The 20,705-nt window shown below is 41.0% G+C and overlaps 1 protein-coding gene across 3 annotated transcripts in view; it reads left to right on the top strand.

Annotated features, from left to right (window-relative positions):
* Positions 1-17,427: 17,427 nt before the first annotated feature.
* PHIP (PHIP subunit of CUL4-Ring ligase complex) overlaps positions 17,428-20,705 on the top strand; it is a 120,843-nt gene continuing 117,565 nt past the window's right edge. For all 3 annotated transcript variants that reach the window (XM_072855335.1, XM_072855334.1, XM_072855333.1), the window contains exons 1-4: positions 17,428-17,748; positions 17,885-17,943; positions 18,108-18,137; positions 18,292-18,351. In XM_072855335.1, coding sequence (XP_072711436.1) covers positions 17,703-17,748; positions 17,885-17,943; positions 18,108-18,137; positions 18,292-18,351 — 195 coding nt within the window. In that variant the 5' untranslated portion in view covers positions 17,428-17,702. The remainder of the gene's footprint in view (positions 17,749-17,884; positions 17,944-18,107; positions 18,138-18,291; positions 18,352-20,705) is intronic.

The following is a 20,705-nucleotide window of genomic DNA, read 5'->3' as shown; positions in this document are numbered from 1 at the left end:
ATAGATACGTTCTTCAGATATACTGTCACAGGGTGAGTAGAGCTTCCATACTCTATCAGGATATTGTGTCTGTAATGAGCTATCAATACAGAATGAATTGCTTGATTGATAGAGACATACAGTAACTTAAAAGTAGCTTTGTTTCTCCCCCACTCTCTTTTTGTTAACTTGCATTGTACTCTGTGGAAACCTTTCTTTCTATCTGCAGCCTCAAATTTAATATAAATAGTAATTGCTGTTCTGCTTCAGCTGAGGACAGTTGTTAATACATTGAAATCGCTGTTAAACAGCGCTATATATTTGGTACCTGGTAGAAATGGAACAATGAAAGTTATTTTTGAGGTGATTGTGGTGATATGGTGGATTAGCTAATGGTTTTTTATTAGTGTCCATGTTTCAACTCTGCAGCTCATTCTTAAGCACCTTTTATAATTTTTCTCCTTCTCTTTTCTCTAGGGGCCCTGGTATTTCTATTGTTACTTCTGGGATGGGAGGGGTGAGAGAAAAGATGTTCCCTGTTCTTCAGTAGCATTGATCTGTATTGCTCAAGTGGTGGCCGTTATGTCTGAGGATACCTTTTGCTTGCTTAAGTCAATAAATAAATGACTGTTGCCTGACCTAGCGTTCTATTTATTCTTTGGGAAGAAATCTCCAGTTGCCTTTTTTTAATTAAAGGAAAAAAGAAGCCAAGCCCCTCTACACTTAAAAATTGAAGATTGATTACAAAACCCCTATATGCTAACTAGAATAGTAGTTAAGACCTGCATTGAGATAAATGCTACTGCTGCTCTAGTGATAGGCTTGCTACAGCCAAGTAAGAGGAGGCTGTTCTCTGCATCATGAACTTAGCTTTGGAAGAAAATTTAAACTTAGTCCCTGCTTTTGGTGATGGAAGGCAGAGGGCTGTAACAAAACTTGTAGCCTTTGAGAAGGAAAGTCCGTATTGTTACTCAGTGGTATGTACTTGGTAGTCCTGCACAATACTTTGCTTTCTGATGGACCCTGTTAAAAGTCTATTAATTCAGACACTACAGTCATGGGAAGTTTAACTGTCTGAACTTTTTCACTGAATCATCAAAGTGCTGTTTCTAAGCATTTGTCAATTTATGGGTTTATCATTCCTATGAGGGAGGGGGTTTGTATAGTCTGATAGTTTTGTGTGGATAACTGAGAGATTAGTTGCCTAATCCTATCTAGACAGTTGGAGTTCTTGAAATGACCCTTTTAGTTTAGGTTTAACTTGGGCATGAGCATCACAAGACACTGACACATCTCTGGACAGGCTTATTTTAGGAGAGCTCATTTTACTAAATGCCTAAAAGGTAGGCAGAAGTTGGGTCCTTAAACTAATCACACAATATCCTAACCTAGTAATTTTAGCCCAAAATTCTTCTGTCAGCTTGACCAGATTAGGAGATTCACCTCAGTGCCAGAGTTCTGTTAGAAGCATTTAATGACAGAAAATCCGCTTGGGTGAAGTTTGAAACACACTGTCCTGCTCATTCACTTAACATTTATGTTTTTTTCAAAAGTGCTTTGTAAATGTGATGCTTTCCTATCTTTTTCCTCTATGTGTCAAGTTTTTCAGATAAATTTTCAAAGCCCTGTATCAAGTTCTAGAACACATTTTTTAAAATTAGAATGATCGCACATTCAAGCATACGTAGCTAGAGTCTTTGTAGGCAGCTGGTGATCTGCAGAGCACCTTCAGGAATTATGTAAGTATTTTAGTTCTGAAGTGGCACTTGAAAGTGCCAGGTGCTGCATCTCAGCCACGAAGAAACTTGCATCATCAGTATTTAATGACTGGCTGCTTCACACTTGAACACAAGGTTTGGAGGGATCCCTGAAAGTGGTATTTGTCCTTTATGGGATGTAACAGATGGGTAGTTCAAAGTACATTAAAAAAAATTTTTTTAAATCTGGAAGGATGGACTGTTTTTAAGTTTAAAGAAGGAAGGTACATCAGAAACAAGACTTAATGAACGATGAAAAAAAAGTCACCCTTGAGTAGTTAAAGGTCCACCTTCCCTTAGCTTTATATAATTTCTCTGGGTCGTTACTTTCTGCTGCTTCTGTATCCTTGACTGACCTTGGACTAATTGCGTATGTCGGCACAAGGTTACGCTTGGTATTTTGTCTCTTCAAATGGCAAAGGCAGCTTTTTCTGAATGGAGAACTGTGCAGATGAGACACAAGCATTTAAGGGGAGTGCTAATGGAAAACTAATCCTTATGCTAAACAGCAGTGAAAATTAATGTGTTTTGCTACATTTTGCTCAACTCTCAGAAGTTTGAGAGTTATTTGGTCTGTTCATAGCTGCAAAAAGAAAAAAAAGTAGGGAAAGGGAGAAGGAATAGCAAGAAAATAAAGATCCTTTATTAGAATAAATAACATGAGTTAAATTTCTAGTGGAATGGGAAAAGTTTTGGGGTTGGTTTTTTTTGTATGCTCAGTTCTGTGATATTTTTTTTAATGTAGTCTTAGAAGGGAAAAATAAGATCACTTAAATGTTCAAGGGAGAACATGGTTTAAAATCAAACCAGCTCTACAATCCTGAGGTATACATCATGATACCAAGCCTCAACAGCCACAGTGTTGATTACATTTCTACTGAAATTATACAAAATTGATATAACCCGAAAGAGATTATACAACTGAGAAACAAGTCGCCATTCTGTATTCTATAAAGGTAAGGTGTCATCAAACGGCAAAATAATCTGAAATGTGAAGGAGTCTGTCTCTTCTGAAGAAATTGCTTTTGACCTGGCTTCCTTATTGGACCTGTACTTTTACTGGCATCATTGTATCTGGATACTGCTGGGCAGCTGACTGGTACCTGATCTAAAGCAACAATTTAGCCCACTATGTTAATTTATATTAAATAAGTTGGTAAACTTCTATATTTGAATCAAAGTGCAAAGAGATGTAGGAGACCGTCTATAAACAAGTTCAGTGGCAAGAACTCTCATCCTCCTAGCTTAAGGTTTATTATCATTCTTTTATTTGTAGGAAAACTTGAAGAACTTTTACTGCTGGCTAAATTGCTGCATACCTAATGGTCAGGAGAAGCACTAGAATGTTCAGTGCCATTATTTTTTGTAAAGGCAAGAATTTTCTACTGCTGTTCTCCATAATAAACATACTTTTTGCTTTATTCAGAAACTTTAAACTTACTGTAATGCTGTTATTTGGTTAGATATAGCCAAATTGCCTTGCCAAATTGCCACTAATTGCCTTCTATGATGTCAAATTCTGCATTTATAATAAATCAGGATGAAATAACGATGGCTTTCCTGTAGAAAATGAACAAGATGAGAAGTAAACTATTTTGATACATTACTCCCTTTGTGATGAACCATAGCATTAGCAACAAAGTAGTTCATATGTACCAAGCAGAGACTAACAAGTGTTTGACGTGTTTGGCAAAATACTCTTCTTGTAAGCACCTTCAAAGTGGCTATAAATGAGTTCTGGTGAAAAATTACTTAACTAATAGTACATTTCAGATTTGTCTATTGATGCTAATTAGTCTCTTTTTTTTTTCCAAATGTGAATGGAAAAGCATATTTGCATACCTGCTAAGATAAGGGTAAAGCTAGTAATTTAAATTCATGCTCAAAAAAAGAAACTTGAGTGCAAGAGGCCATGGTGCTTAATTTTACTACTACATTTAAGTTACAGTAATATAACTCATAGAGATTGTTTTATCGCTGTTTTGATTCTCATTCAGAAACAAATTTCAGAGTTGGAGCCTGTAAAAATTGAATTTGTATTGGATGATTTCAGGTACTAAGCTGTCTGATATGAATCTTCTAATAATGAACAATTTAATGGAAAGCAATATAATTTAAGATGACAATACAGAGACTGGAAGTAGTGATCTTGTCGAAGTCCTCAGTCCATTTCTGAAATGAATGTAAAATGTTACTGTAGTTTCTCACAAAATAAAGGTTGTAGAACAAGAACTTTTGCTTTATCCTGGGACTTCAGCTGGAAAGCCATTCTAAGCTTCCTTTAGACCAATCAGAATAAAATATCTTAAGGATCTAATTTCTTCAAACCAAACCTCTTCTGATTTCTGGTAATATTCTGTAAGGAAAGAAGGTGGAAGATGACGTGAGCTCTTAAAATTACACCAACCCTTAGACATTAAGAAACTCATGTAAATATGTCAGTTGCATCTAGAATAATTGAGAATAAGAAAGGAGGAGCAGGTCTGGAGAATTTTTGTGATGCTGTTCACAGTCATTTTAAAGATGGCTGCGTATTATTCCCAAGAGGGAGGAGTGCTTCTACTGTGGCAGCTGTGGGTTGTCCCAGGATGAGGTTGGAAGAAAGTTCTCTCGTGGCTGGATGTGGGAGAGGAGATGTGTGAATGCTCTGCAGTGATTGCAAAGCAATGTTGTTCTGTGGAAGACAAGTCAGGGTGGAATGGCAAGAGGGGAAGAAGTCTGACTCTGTAATCTGGGTGGGTGGGTGTGGAGGAAGAGATCTCGCACAACACAGAGAAACTGATTTTTCTAGGAATAGGTGCAAGTGAGAAACATAGCAAAATTCTTTGCATGTGTAAGCAAGCCTTGAGTGGCACTAGATTTCTGCCCCCCCCCCCCCCCCCCCCCCCGAGGTCTTTCATCAACAATCCAGTTACTGAGTGTACTTGATTTTTTTGTTGCCTCTGGGATACAGTTCCGGTAAATCTTGTAACTTTTTTTTTTTCTACTTCATTGAGGGCATTTTTGCACTGAAGTATCACTTTTGTGTATCAGTGCCAAATTCACACCTGTAGGATAACTATTAGTTGTGTTGGTGAACTTCTGCAGTCTTTCAGGAAGCTTTGCCTGCTTCACCTGCCAAGGGAACAAGGTATGTGAAAGTTTTAACTATAAGGTAATTGTGAGAGCATCCAGAACCTGATTATTAAAGTTTACCACATCATATTACCCAGATTTATAAATGCGTTCCACTCAATTTGAAAACAATTTTTGTGAGTCTCCAGGCCAGGTTTCAGCAAGCTCAGACCCCCTTCCAAAGCCAGCAGGACAACACCCTCCATGATATGAATGAAAGTCTACATCAGTATTTCAGCTCATCTTAAAATGAGTGTAGATGATAAAAATGTTGATGCCCTTATTTGGCATGGAGGTGGTCATACGGGATAAGCAGCCTGCCTGGCATCAAGATGCTACTGAAAAGTCTGCTATCTACGTCAGCGGCAATAGATACCAGCCTTTGAGGTGAGATGGAAGATTGCAAATGAAGAGAGAAAGCCAGGGGAAGGCCTTGTGAACTTAGCACCTCTACTACTACTTTGAGGCTCCTTTATAGAATGGCCATGCACCAGATGAGGGTTGGGTGGCCTCGGCAGCCAGAGGCGAGGTGTGGGCTGTGAATTCACAATGTGCATGTAGTGGTGGTTCAACTAAGGGAACGATGCGACTGCTGCAGATTATTCTGATACCGAGTAGCAGAGAAAGGGCACGCTTCCAAGAGGTTGCATAAGGATAGATTTGTCGTGACTTTTTTGGCGGCTGGTTCTGTTAAATGATCACAGTGAGTCAGAAAGCTGGCAATAATTATTCAAAGATAAGAGGATGTGGATAATGTTAATAGGAATTAACTACAAGAGATGGTTAGCTCTCTGGTAGTAGAGATGCCATTAGGACTATGGGAAGTGTATGAAACTGATTTTAAATGTTGAGTTGCAAATGCCAATTGCAGCAGCAGTTGAATATAGTTGCAAAGGTATCCCAAAGGCCAGTAAAAAATGAAATCGTATTTCCAAGTAGATGTCACCCTCAGTGATGAAACTGCAAGAGGGATCACTGCCACACAAGTTTTAAGTAACTGACGTTAGGACACTTTTCTTTTGGCCTTGTCAAGCCACTGTCTGATTCACACCTGCATGATCACAGGGGTGTCTAAATTTATCTTTGAAATGCTGGATCTTATAAAGTGAAAACAACAATAACGCTCCTCATCTGATGAATGCTTCAGTACTAGCATTCGGTTCACTCTTTCATGGTGGGGTGGTGCTTTAGGTCTGTAGATCCTAAAGTACATGGAGTAATTTGCAGAAAGCAGCCTGCAGCACAAATACTGTGTTCTTAGAAAATTCAATGACTGATTCAATTTATCACTAATAACAATAGCCTTGTTTTATATCAGCAAGCACAGAAGATACTGACGGTCTCCTTTATTTTATGAAGCAATTAGACGATGCATTTGGAATCATACATATCTTCACAACAATGCATCTGTCATGTTTAGCAGATTGATACCTTTTATGTTGTTGGACCATGAATGAAGGGATCTGTTACATACATATTACTTTTTTCCAAAGCTGGGTGTTCCCCCTTCCCCCTAGTAGTCCTGTTTTCACCAGAGAAGAACAAGATAGCAAGAAGCTTTATGTCCAAATCCCATTTAAGAATTCTTTTCAGTGCTTCTTATGCACTAGCATTCCTGTAAGGCATTCCTGTAAGCAACCTAGTAAGGTCTGACAAAGTCTTTGATCACCATCACATCTCCTTTGCAATATCCCTCAAACACTCTTAGATTCATTGCAAACAACTGCAACCAGCTCTTGACTACCTCTAACTATAGGTAGTTACCGGTTCAGAACACTGTAAATGTTTGAGACATACTGTAAATCTCCCTGACAGTTGTTAATTTATGTTTACCTCCATTTAATGTTACATTGTTTTCTCTCTCAACTTCTCGGTAGCTTTATACTTTCTGTTTTCCAGGTTTGTTTTCCACATCAGCTCTTCCTTCAGTGATCTTTAGTGTGTCCCTGAGAAGCTTTAAGATCATTTTAAACATTTCAGAGTTTTCTCATTATTTCCTGGACAGAATGAAGAATCAAATAATTTGGAGGCTGAGCAAAATAGACTAAGATGTATTAGGGTTTTACAAACTAGCTAGGATTTAGCTCAGCCTCTAGAACTTCCTAACAAAGGACACCCGCGTTGGACGTATTCTGTATTTTATATACTATACCTCACTAAAAAGACATCTGATTTTTTAGAAGTAAAGCACAATGGCAGTCTGTGGTTTTGTTTGGCACAAAGGCTGTGACTATGCTAGCAAATTAGAAGGTGCCAGGGTGCAGAGCTAGAGACTTGAAGCCCGTGGCTTACACTGTTAAATTGTTGTCAGCAGAGACCCTGCACTTGGTCCAGGCTAAGCAGCATTCTCCCAAGCAGCCCTTGGCATGGTTCAGGGGTTAGCTCAGCCCCAGCTGACAATGCAGATGCAGCCATCCTGTTTTGGTGGTTAAGGGACTTTAATAATATGGACATGGTCACTGGCCTCAGAAATAGCGTGGGCGCTAGTACTCTTCAGTTTACTAGTATGGGTAAAATTCAAAATTGAGGAATACACCAACAAGTACTCCTTACCTTCTGCATACTGGAATTCAAAATGTTATTGTCTGTAAATAGGCCATGACCTGCCCCCCTACAGAGAGCCCTACACTATTCGGAGCATCCAACAGTGAATGAACTGAGAGGCACACACACTGCGCTGCTGGGAGGAGGAGAAAAATCCAAGGATGCTGGCTGCTGAAAATTTTCAAATTGAAAATCAGGGTTGGGAGTATACATGAACAACACATTTCAGAGTTACACTTTATCTGATGAAATCTTGGATGCACTGAGAGTGGTGGACCATAAATCAAAAAGTCAATTTCAGTTGAGGGGTTTTCCAATTTTACTTGGATGTTAATTATTTAGTTTAGATTAAAAGACCCAAAGAGAGGGGATTTAGGGCTTCTAATTCGGGCTGGTTTTGTTAGGACTTCAAAAGAAAAGGACTTTGACTGGAAAAAGCAGAGCAGAGGTGCTACTATGTTGTTAGAATCTAAGAAGCGTGTAGTGTTTGTCTTTAAATGGGATTAGGTAGGTAAATACCTCTTCCTAATTTTTTTTTTTTTAAGAACATTTGCTACTTTGAAAATAAGTTTTAATAATAACTTAAACAGCACTGGGGCTCGGGTCTGGGCATTAGAAATCAGCTGCCTATGTTAACATCGTCAGCAACTGCTATGCAGGGTCTGAGGAAAAGGAATGTCCTGCTGGGGTTTGAGAACCTCCTGTAACGTTTTAACTCTCAGTAACCAGAAAAGTCGATACTAGAGCTTCAGTGGAAACCTCTGTGATTTTAAGTTACTGACTCTGAACTCTGGCATAAATCAATTCTTCCTTAACTTGGGCATTTACCTGAAGGATGGAAAGCTGATGTAACTTTTTTAAAAGGGACTGTCCAATTTTTTTATTTTTTCCAATTTTTAAATTGCTTTCCATCTTGTTTGGGAGTTTGCTGCAGCACAGGTGACTTACCCCTGACTTCTGCTGGTTCATCTGCTATTTTCTCACATTCCGTTTACACTCCTTGTTCATCCCTTAAAAACAGCAAAACCAAAACTAGAAAAACCTGACAACTAGCAGGCTCTGCAAGAAATATTTTTGGTAATTTATTAAGCAACTCTCTTTTCTGTTTGTACAAAACAAATTTTCCAGAATTCCCTGAAACTTAAATCTGTCTTGAAATTTAAGCTTTAATTTGAGACACAAAGATTAAGTTCTGATGAAATTGTGATCAACAGGATCCATGTGATCCTTTCTTTAAAAAGTCAGTATATTACTTTCAGTGTTACCTAGATTTCATGTGGGCAGTTCCTCTTGCAGATCAATAGAACACCCCCCTTGATTTTTATTAATTGTGTTAGACTACAAACCCTATGATTTTTATTAATTGTGTTAGACTACATGGGAGAAATTGTTTTCTATTTTTATTTCTCAAATTGTGGGAATTTGATATTTTACTTTATTGCTCAGATCTGGAAGAAAGTAAACTGTGAAAACCTCAGCTTTCATTTCTAATAAAAGTCTAACAGAGAAAACTTAAACCATTGGGCCATGTTTTAAGAACAAAAATACCTTGCATGCAAACAAAAAGAACCTTGGTATTTTTAGATAAGAATTTTGGAGGGTCTCAACTCCTCAAATGCTGACATGCAGGTTTGGCATGACATATTTTAACTAGGTGATTCTAACTTTAGTTGTATTTAGGTGGAAAGGTCAATGAATCCTACACAATAATTTCTCTTTTAAAGCACTTTCAAACATATATACAAAAAACCTGATACATGGACTAAATAACCAAAGCCTTATTATAACCAGAATAACCAACTCCAAAATCAGAACTATGTTAAAAATAAATACCTGTGTATTTCTTTAAATGCTCAGTCTAGTCTTTGTAAGACATCGTGTTTCTTTACATTAGTTGATTGAGTTTTAGTGTTATTCAGTGCTTTACTGATAAGGGCCTGCCAAGAGGCAATTAGTAGTAGTCAAACTTGACACTGAAAGATCAAGTTCAATTCCTTTTTCATTTGATCTTGGAAGTCTGAGCCTTAATAAAATGCACACGTGCCGAAACTAGCAGCGTGCTAATGCTCCAGAGCTTGCTGCAGGAACACCCATCAGTGACGAGCTGACCCAAAGATGCGTGAGAATGTGTATAACAGTCTAACTATAAAATAATCTCTAGATACCCCTATTCAAAATGTAGATACTTAATTTTCCAACAGCAAAAGCTTCTGGGTGTCTAAAAGACTTCTGAGTGTGCCCAAAGCTGCCTGTTCTGACCAGCTCAGGATCCACAAATCTTCTGCTTGTCTCGCTTGTGCACCCCATTCATGGAGCATTTCCAGAGTATGCTTACCAAACTAGGTCCCAACCAAAGTGGCAGTTGTGCCTTTCATTCAACAACTTCTTTGTTTTCATCCACTGAGGTGTGCAGGGGGATCCAACTTCTTCAAGTTCAAATTCTTCCACAGGGAAGAGGAAACAGTATTTTGTACCTCCGAAAAGAATGAGCTAGCCACCTGGGTAGATGTCCTTGAAAGAGGATTCTTCTTAGTTTCTGTTAAATAAGCTGCTCCACTTCGCATGGGAAAACTACAGATTAGTTGAGCTAGAGCGAGCACAATCTTTTATCTTGTGGTAGGTCCTCACCTGGGAAAAGGGAGGCACGTGTGCCAATCTCCATCTTATATTAGTATTAGGTTAAAAACAAGGAAGGAAACAAAAAACTTAACCAGCATCACGCATATGCAAGGGTCATTTGTGGTCTAATCACAATTCCTGTGTACTCTAAAACCTGTAAAATCAAGAGATTGATTCAATGATTTTAAATCAGTGGTTACCTCACACAATTTACATGTCAATTAGGACACTATGCCTACTTCGCACACCAGAACTCTTCTACAGTTTACCTGGGCAAAATGAAAAAATTAAAACCAATCCTTTCAAGATACCAAGTAGATGCTATAGAGGAATACAAAATACTGAGAAAGCTGGATCAGCAGCCCCATATTTTCTTAAAAGACTGAACGATAAACAGAGATCAGAATCTCAGTGATGTGTAGTTCATGGATGATTGACAAATGACGTGCTACACAAAGTAAGCACTGTCAGCCAAATGGTTCAACACGCAACAGCACTAAAATCTTTACTGTAAGTGCAAATACTGGTACTACTCACACCACATCACTGCTGTTTTGGGGAAAGCAGATATTTCAACTACAGAGAAATAAAAATACTTTGCAGCTCTAAATGAAATCAACACTAGAAGGAAACACTCAGGAAAAACTAAGGATTGTCTTAAAGCTAGCAACACAGCAAAGCTGTGTTGGATCAGACTAATGATCCTTCTAATCGTGTGTATACTGTCACTGGATGTTTCTTACCTATAGAAGTGTCAGTTCTTCTGAAGACTGCCAAAATCCTTGCTTTAGCAATTTCTGCGGCACAAGTAAAGCCAGGATGGCTATATTTTGTGATGGGGAAAAACATCATTTTTAATTTGAAATATTTCAACTATTTCAGTTCTTGAACTATGTCCTAGAGTTTACAGAAGATCCTGCTTTATCTTCTCTGAAACAGAGACATTTTGTATGCCATACTTAAATGTTACCTCCTCCAAATATTTTATTCCATTTCCTTGGTCTTTAATGTTTTTTATTGATCCTAGCTGTTTTCCTCATATATCTGTGAACTCCAGTTCTTTGGAGATAAGGTGAAAGACTCAAATGCAGTATTCCAACAGAAGATGTGTCATTGTTTTGTTTCACACTGGAGTTCTAGAAAAAAATTACCATATTCTCAATGTTGAGTATGTAATAAATAGAATGGTCTTTTTACAAGATTTACTACCAGCTATTGAATAGAGCTTTTTCTCTTATATTGGTTTAGGAACCCACAAGGAGCGTGACTGACTCATACTATTTATTCCAACAGATTATTTTGAATGTAACCATGAAATTTTACCTATGTTGTTCTGCTCATCTCTTCTCTGGGTAGATCCCTTTGATATTTCTTATGGCCTCCTCTGGTTTTAACTAAATTGCACAATAAGTATCTGTAAACACTGAAATATTTTCCCTTCGGCCTTTCCTGTAATTACATATTAACAAGTATATCAGACTATATCTCTGATAACTACGTGACAGAATCTCTCAAGTTGTTACATAGATGTAAATCTTTAATAGTCCACTGTATGAACTTCAGGGAAATTCCAGGTCTATACAAAAGCTACTTATAACCAGCCCCATTCTGAAAAGTCAGACAAGTAACCCCTCATCTGTATTTTAAAAAGTTGTATTTCTAACAGGCTACTACTGTAATTAAAAAAATCAAATCCAAACCCCTAATCACAAATGGCCCTCAAACTTGGTTAAACAGAAATCTAGATTTTCATTTAGAGAAACAGAAAGATAAATAGTCACTGAAGGACACTATTAAATTGTGTCTTAATAAACTTTATAATTTATCAATATAAATAAAATTTGTCACTTAAGACTTAAAATAAGTCTTCTTATACTTAGAACTCTAATATGAAACCAATGAAACAAATCAATGATACATTTTATGTTGAGAACCTTCTGCTCAACAAAAATTGCCTTAGCATATTGGAATACCTTACTAGAAAGTATAGTAACAGCAAACATTTTCAAACGTTTTCTAGAAGTAATAATGTAAGAAAATAATTGTCAATACACAAAGCAACATAGTAAACATTCTTTTTTTCTGTTCCTATAGTCATTATGGAGTAGCTCTCCTCTAAAATACACCCTGTATATTAATTTTTTGAAAGCTCCACTGAAAAAAACCCACATAATCCTTAGAATTCTCAGAAAACTTTGGAGACATCAAATGGGCGTGAAACTGAACATGGCAAATATCCAAGATTCTCTGTGAAGAACAGCCCAATAGCGAACAATTAAGTACAGCAGTTTAATCATTTTCTCAAAATTCTCTGGATAATTAGGGGATGTATTCAGCACAGAAAGTTGTACTGTCAAACTGATCCAGTAACTTTAATCGAAGGTCTTTTACAAAATACAGGAGCACAAATTAAACTGCTTTAAAACAAAACAAAAAAACCCAAACAAAACCCCACCATAAAACAGTGGAATTCCTTTATTCAGTAGGAATGACATAGGTGTAATTTTTAGTTTCTCTTTAGAAGGGATTTTTTTTGTATTCAAAGATGTAATAGTGAAACCGAAAGAATGTCATGGCTGGGGCAATCCATATTTATTTAGGTAACAACAGACTAAAGAGGTTTTTAGGGTCATTGCATGAATTCCAACCAGATGCATTTACTGCTCAGAATATAAATAACATCTAGATCTAGCTTCAGAAGCTCGGTAGTAGATTCACGGTTTATTATTTATTTTTACACAAAAATGAATTATGTTTTCAGAAGTGACTTGATTTTGCTTTACTCTTCTAGCTGCACATGAGAAGAACACCTAGAAAGACACTTGTCAGAGGTTAACCTATTTGCGTGCTTTTTATAAAATGTTAATTTGTCAACACTGATGGTGGTTTGAGTATTGCAGGTATCTAATTCTACGCTAATTTTCACCAACAGGGAGAAGCGAGCGAAAGGTGAAATGATGTGTTTTGGTTGGCATGGGAAGACATCTGCATTCTATGGTAATGGGTGCACTGAAAAAGGAAATAAAGGTAAAGGATACAAGCATACAGTTCACCATTTAATATCCGATACGGGCAGAATACACAGTGGTTAAGCATTCTGTAGGGAACTCCATAGCTGAAAGCTCAGGTAGGTTACCGATGCAGGGTGCAGAAGGGATATATTCCTGGCATGAAGCATGAACAAGTGAGTATTTAAAAGATTTTTTGATGTGAAACTACTTAGTTAAATTGTAGGTTATTGCTTAAAACTGCAGAAGGAATTTATTCATAGCAGTACTGTATTTTGGCACACTTCATTCCTTCTGCAGATATTTAATATACACGACAATAATAAAAAAAGTTGGCTGGCCTCATAAGTACCATCACTCACTTCTTGCCCTTGTAAGATTAATGGTTGGGTTCAAGAGTAAGAAGCAACAGTCACAAAAAGGCAAGTAACTGGTAGTGATAATTCTCATTTGAAGTGCAAAAAACCCCCACCAAAAAAAAAACCCCAAACAAAAACAACCAACCAACAAAACCTGAGGACAGCTTAGTCAATGCTTTATGTTGCTCTCAACCAACCTCCCCCCCTCCAATATCGTGCTTCAAACATTTAGCTATGTTGTTCAGCTTGACAATTTACAAACCCTAAATACTTTCCTTTGTCTATAAAGAAAAGAGCAAATTTAACAAGAAAAAGAAAGGATTTTCGTATCAAGAACTGCCACCATTAAGTTTCAAGTAATGCACTTTCTGTTTGCAAGCGATTAAACCATACTGATAACTGCTATAAACAATTGTAGGGGGAAAATATCAGTAACCCCTCCCCCCCAAACTATCAAGATACAGAAAAATCAAGAAGAAACTAAACATACTACATTCTTATCTGTCAGAAGTATCCAGTAATTCAAGAGAATTCTATTTGGATACAAATACACAAATTGTATTTGGATACTTAATAGTGCTTTAGCATGGGGGGGGGGGAGGGAAATAAGGCCAAGGTGGGGGAAATAAAAAAAACCCACAACAAACCCTTGGGATCAGTCCATAACTAAGTTTTAGGTGTCAACTTTATTAACAGCAAAATCTAATAAACTTTATTCTTGCTTTTTTGTAAAATTATTTTAGTGAACATGTGTGAATATTCACATTTGAAAGTCACGCAATAACAGGCCATAACACTTGCAAAAAGAATATGTAAAGCTATCAGATGTTAAAACAATCCAATTTCTAGATTAAAATAATCTGAGATTTTCTTTTTAACTGTAACAATCGTTATAGCTGAAAAAGGAAAATAATTCCATTACTACTACTTTTTTTTGTTTTCATGCAGACCTTTCAGAGTAGAAATATGTCCTAAAAAATATTAAATCTCACTGACAAAGCAGAACTGGTGTATTGTTACTTAAGGTTAATGGAAGGTGACAAGATCACATGAAAGAAAAGGAATTGTTTGAAAGCAAAACAATCAAGATAGTAAAAATTCAGAGATGAGGATGATTTTTCTCCACTTGCGTACATAACAAAAACATCCTCAATTTAACTGTAGCAAGGAAAAAAACCCCACTTTTAAAATATCTCTGAAAAATTAATGGAATATTTATTACTGCCACAGGAATTCTTAAAATTCATTCTAATCTAACATGGATCACCAAACAATAATAATTCCACATCTTCTCTTGTGGCCTGTGTGACTTCCCTGTTAAGCCACAAATAGACAAAAAACCTCATCAGATTTCATCTGTAAAAAGAAGTGGAATGTATGTTTGTAAAAGCTATTTATTAAATATTATTTGTAGTACTGTGGTGCTCAGGCTCAAGTCAGGGACTGGGATTCCATTTTGCTTGGTGCTCTACAAAAATGAAATAAAAGACACAATCCTTATTTTACTGTGAAAACACCAAGAACATTTTGATTCTGTGGGCTGTATTTTAAACTGCATCAGGAAAAGTTACAAGTTGCCAAAAGAACAGGGAAGTTCAAGATATTCAGGATAGTTTTCCTCTACTTTCAGACTCTTTAACTGTGAAAATTTCTCTATTCCTTGGTTTATAGTTTTAGTGATGTCATATCTAAGTATACTTTCTTTTATGTAAACATCAAGGGAAATTAAAATGTTAATCACATTATTCACGTAGCTCTTTGTTGTGAGAACCACCTATGAGAGATATTACAATACATATTTTACATTGCTAAGAAAAGACTCAAGTCACTTTATTTTTTAAATCTTTATTAGATGGTAAATACGATTTCATTGCCATTTCAATTATTTGAAGTGTGGATTTAAAATAAAGCTGAAACACAGAGTGGTTATTGTTATAAAAACTGGGAAAAGGGAGACACCCGTACATTTTTAAATATATAAAGTGAGCGTCGCTACAGTTAAAGTGATCAAATCTAGTCTGCACGATTCTACTTCTTAAAAAAAAATCTATACTACAAAATACATTTACCCTAATGATTACAGACCACATGCTAGATTACGATTGTAATGATTTTCAGGACATTTGATAATTGTGTGTCAAAATACATAGCAACTAGGCATCTGCTATATAAATCTAATTTTTATCCCTTTCTATAACATGACTTTATGGAAATATGTGACATTTTAGCTTCCTTTCTCTAACCTTTCACGGTTACGTTTGTGCAATAAAGCAGAAGGGTGGCCGCAGCAAGCTTTCTCACCGTGCCAAGCACAAAGCTCAAGCAGCAGGCTCACACACCGAGCTCGCGGGCCTTGGAAACATGCGTATAAAAATGCTCAACTCAACCTTCCCTCAGCTGCACAGAAATATGGTTTAAATTGAATTTTGTTAAAAGTTACATAGTTGAGAGCTTCAGGGTCTTTACGCACAAAATATGTCTAGTTTCTATACCATTTCAAACATACTTTTGGCTTTGCTTCAGAAGTTACATTAGTTAATAATTGGGGCAAAATAAATAGTAAAAAGGACAGCTTCCCCTGTTTACATCGATCCCTGCTAAATTAATTCTTATTGTCCACAAACACATTCGTTCTTGCAAGGCCCCAACTCGATCCGAAAAAGCATAGATGCATTTTAAACCATAAAGACTATGCTCCTTTAAACCCCTTCCTCATCGGATACGGATTTTTTTTTAAAGGTAATTATCAGTGGACGTTTGCTTTGTTTCTATTTTCTCTTCCTTTTTGACTGTAAGCAGCAAATAAACAGTTGCAGCACAAACCAGAACGTTTATTCGGTACCATCAAGCTAGCAAAGCATTAAATAAATAAATGATTTAATCGCTAATCAGGCTCCGTACAATGTTGCAGCCTTTCAGGAACCTTCGGTAGCTTATTGATCCGCTAGTGAATTACCTCCAGTTCAGCCATAGGTTGCAGGCATCACCATCCCTCGCTTGTCCTCGCGTTGACAACACTCCTCCTCTTGCATCGCTCCTAGAAGCCAGAAGATTCGTCAGTCCCGCGTGTCTGATTTGGTTGGCGGCAAGGACAATGAATAAAATCGTTATTAGCTGTTTGGTTGGTTTTTTGTTTGTTTTTTTTTTTTAAGTAAAGTTCTCAAACCGAGCACCCTGCGAGCCCTTCACCCTCCGCCCCCGTGGCGACGGCCACAAGCCGGCTCCCAGACCCAAGCAGAACAGCCTCGGCAGCCGTGCGGAACAACGAAGAAAAGTGCGTTTCTCGTTGTTTGGGGTTTGTTGAGGTCCCCCCGCCCCAAACCCAAGGCACGAACCCGGCCCCGGGCACAATGTTGCAAGAATAAGAAACAACAACGCGTGACACTGGCACTTACGCGCAGATGCCAAAGCCGCATCGCCCCGAGGCCCCTGACGGGCTCTGAGGAAGCCCGGCGCCGCCGAAGCCCCGCGCCCGGGAGGGGCCTGGCTACGGGGGATGGGGGAGCCGCGGCGAGCGGGGCGGGGGGGGGAGGGCCGGGCTTCCTCAGCCCGCCTCCCCAGCGGGGCCGCGCTCCCCGGGGGCATTTTGGCTTCGCTCGCTTCCCATTTCTGCGACACTGAAACTCGGTAACTTCCAGCCTCCCCGCCGCCGCGAATAGCCGCTGCCCCGCCGCGGCCCCTCCTCCCCGTGCGTCGTATCCCTCCGCGCTCCGGCCGTCCGCACCTCGCAGAGAAAGCGCCTTTCAGCCGCCAGCCTGCCGCCTTCCCGCCCACCCCGCCTCTGCCGCTCCGACATCTTCTGCCTGAGCCCGCCCGCCCGCTAATAAACACGTACCGCTCGCCCTCGCCCCTTCTCCCCTCAGCCGGGCAGGGCCGGGGGCCGCCGCGGGGGCGGCGGGGCGGGAGAGGGGGCAGGAGAAGCCAGCTCCCCCCTTCCCCGCCTGGCCGCCCCCGCCGCCGGGCGCCGGGGACTGAGGGGCGCGGGGGGGAGGGGCGGCGCGCGCGGCGCGGCGCGAGGGGCCGGGAGGGCTGAGGAGGGGGGCGCGGAGGGGGAGGAGGGGACTCTTTCTCCGAGCGGAGGGATCGCGCTCGCTCGCGCTGGCTGGCGACGGCGGCGGCGGCGGCGGCGTTGGCGGCGGGTTGCTGTGAGTTGTTGTTTCCTCCTCCTGCCCGTGGGTTGAATGGTGGAGCCGAGACTCTTCCTGGTGAACGAACAGTGACAGCTACCGGGCGGGCGGACGCGTTTCGCTGGGCCCCGACGCTGCCGCGGGAGCACGGCCCGACCCCCCCCCCCCCCTCCCCTCCCCGGTTTTCGCCTCGCCATGTCCGGGGACGGCGGCAGCAGGCACACGGCGGAGCTGCGAGCGGGTGAGTGCCGGGGGAGCCGCCGTGCGGGGCGGCGGGAACCGAGCGGGAGCCAGAGAGGGGCGGCGGGGAGGGGGAAGAAAGAAGCCCGCGGGGAAGGGGCGAGCTCCAGCCCTCACCGCCTCCTCTCTCCCCTCAGAGCTCTACTTCCTCATCGCTCGCTTTTTGGAGGACGGACCCTGCCAGCAAGCGGCTCAGGTAGGGGATGGATGGATGGCGGCGCCGGGCCTGGCGGGGAGGGGGCGGCCGGGCAGGGCGGCGGATCGGGCGGCGCGCTCGCAGCCTCGTCCTCTTTCTCCCTTTTTTCTTTTTTTTAAACCGGCCCCCTTTTCTTACCCCCCCCCCTTTTGTTGTTGCTGCAGGTCCTGATCCGAGAAGTGGCGGAGAAAGAGGTAAGCGGCGCCGCGCACCCGGCGCTCGCCCCGCCTGCGGCCTCCCCCCCCTTCCCTCGCTCTCTCCCGCTTCCCCCGCCCCATCCCGGGCGCTGCTGGGGGGCTCCTCGGGGAGGGGAGCCGCTCACGGGGTGTCCTCTCTGCCCTCCCCTAGCTGCTGCCCAAGCGTACGGACTGGACGGGCAAGGAGCATCCCCGGAGCTACGAGAACCTGGTAAGAGGAGCGGCCGGGGCCGACCGCGGTGCGGCGGGCAAAGTTTTTTTTTTTTCCCCTCGCTCTCCCTGAGCAGCCCAATAAAAAAATTGAATTTCCCGCAAAAAAAAAAAACAACTTAAAAAAAAAAAAACTTTGGAGATTTTTTTTTTTCCTAAACAAAACCAACAACCTCGGCCCCCTCCTCCTCCTCCTCCTCCCTCTCGGCCCTGAGGGCAGACGCGGGGCGGCGCGGGGGTCCCGCCGGGGCCGGCGGCGCGGGGTAAATAACAACAAGCGCCCTGAAGCGAGAGCCCCGGCCTCGCCGGGCTGGAAATAGAGGTACGTCATGGACGTGCTGCGGGCAGGCGGGAGCAGCGCGGGGCGGGGCCAGCGCGGGCGGGCGGCAGCGGCAGGCGGGTGCCGGAGCCGGAGCCGGCCGGGCCGCCGGCAGGCGGGGGCGCTCTCCGCCGCGCCGCCCGCGCACACAATGGCTCCGCGCCTCCGGAGCGCACCGGCCCCCGGCGGGTCCCTCCGCCCGGCCGGCCACGGTGGCCGGCTGTAGGGCAGCGGGCCAGGGTTGAGCGGGAGCTGGGGTCCCAGGTCGCCGTGCTGAGGCGGTGGTTTTCCTCGCTGGTCTGTTAACTTGGGTTGGGATCTACGTCGGGGGTGGGTTTGCTTGAGGTGTGTGCCCTCACCTGGTTCGGTGTGTGCCCGCGTATGCTGGTAAGGCGCGTTATATGGCTTTGCGTTCTTTATATACAACGTATTTGTTGCGTAGGAATAACTGGATTTGCCAGTTTCATATCACAAATTTGATTTATGTGGCTTTTTGTTTTGTGATGGTTTTTTTTAAATCTCCCAGTGTGTGCTTTGCATCTGAGGTGTAGATCAGTGATTTAAAAAAAAAAAAGTACTATTTGCAGTGCTGTAGTTCTTGCTAGCAGAGAGGGGCCTGGATGTTTGCTTCGCTAAAGATGTTGTGAACTACAGTAGTTGGGAAAACAGCAATTAAGATGTCTGAATTGTGTCTGTTAGCAACTTGTTGTTAGTATTGTTTTCATTACAGGTGCACCGTTATATAATTTGGTCTCTGAATTTCTGACTAGGATTTCAGAGGAAGGCTGAGCCCTGCTTGTAATGTTCATCAAAGTGAGATTTCCTTTCAGGCTTTCTGGTTGGTTTTAGTAGTTCTGCACTCCAGTACTTCTGAGATGTAGACACGTGGAGAACTTTTGAGCTCATGCAAAAGGAGACAGAACAGTTCGCATCTGTAATGCGTCCGATAAAGACTGCTGGCATATTAGTTACTTTGGTTATATTACAAATGTTATAGTATGAATCATAGGTGTTCATTGTAGTTGGAACCGGTTTCCTTACTGGATTGATTTTTCTCTGGAGCAAGAGGTGGATTTGCCCAGGCATTTTAATACACGTGGTGTGGAAGAATTGATAGCAGTTGACTTGTTGAAAACCTATTCATACATACCAATACTTTTCAGTTTTCCTGAAATCAAAGGTCGTAAAGAAATTAAACTGGGAATTTCAAAGTGCTGATACTTTTGCGTGATATATTATGCTATTTTTATTTATTTATTCATTTGTAGGACCATAAGGCCGTATTATCCATTTCAAGCAATGGTCAGAAGTTGGTTGGTAAAACTAACCATGAATCTTTGTCTTTTGTCCTATAAATCACACAGAATTGGAGGTGCAGTCTTAGCGTAGAATGGATTTGGGTTTCTTCTGTAGTCAGAATATAAAAGGATGTGAAAAAAGAGAAAGTGAGAAAAAAGACATTTTAAAGGTTGAAGTAAGAAGACTTGATGAGAAGTAAGTTCATTCAGACCCTTCTTTCCAAGAAACGTCTTTTGTTTGTTGGAATGCAGGTAAATACTAATTTAGTCAGAATAGGTGTGTAATGACATAAGATGGACTTCCTCAAAATTTGGACTTGATCCTGGATCCCTATATTTGGAGATGTGATGCAGACTAGGTCCATCCTCTTTTTCTAGTCTTCTGTTCCTAACAAAGTTTTCTTATATTTCCTGATAGACATTTATATGCCCTTTTCCACCTTGTCCCTACCTAGACATTGGGAGGGGGGGGGAAGTAGCTTGACTACTTTGTTCTTGATGCTTTTCTCCATCCTCTCTGTCTGCTTGTGCTTCAGCTGTCAAAGATGTGTGAACTTTGTATGACTTGACATTTTAGGCTTGTGAAAGCTGGCACGGAAGTGTGTTTGCAGGGTGACAGTTCCATTTGATACAAAAGAAGTGTTTTTCACAATGTCTTGTTTCATTAAACAAAAACTTGTTTATCTGAAACCGAAGGATCTTTAGCTTTTAAGTTAGAGGCTGATGATGAGTTAACCT

Source organism: Ciconia boyciana, chromosome 3 (genome assembly GCF_034638445.1).
Source record: "Ciconia boyciana chromosome 3, ASM3463844v1, whole genome shotgun sequence".
NCBI classification, from domain to species: domain Eukaryota; kingdom Metazoa; phylum Chordata; class Aves; order Ciconiiformes; family Ciconiidae; genus Ciconia; species Ciconia boyciana.
Note: the sequence above shows the minus strand (reverse complement) of the source record. Positions and strands in the feature narration are given on the sequence as shown.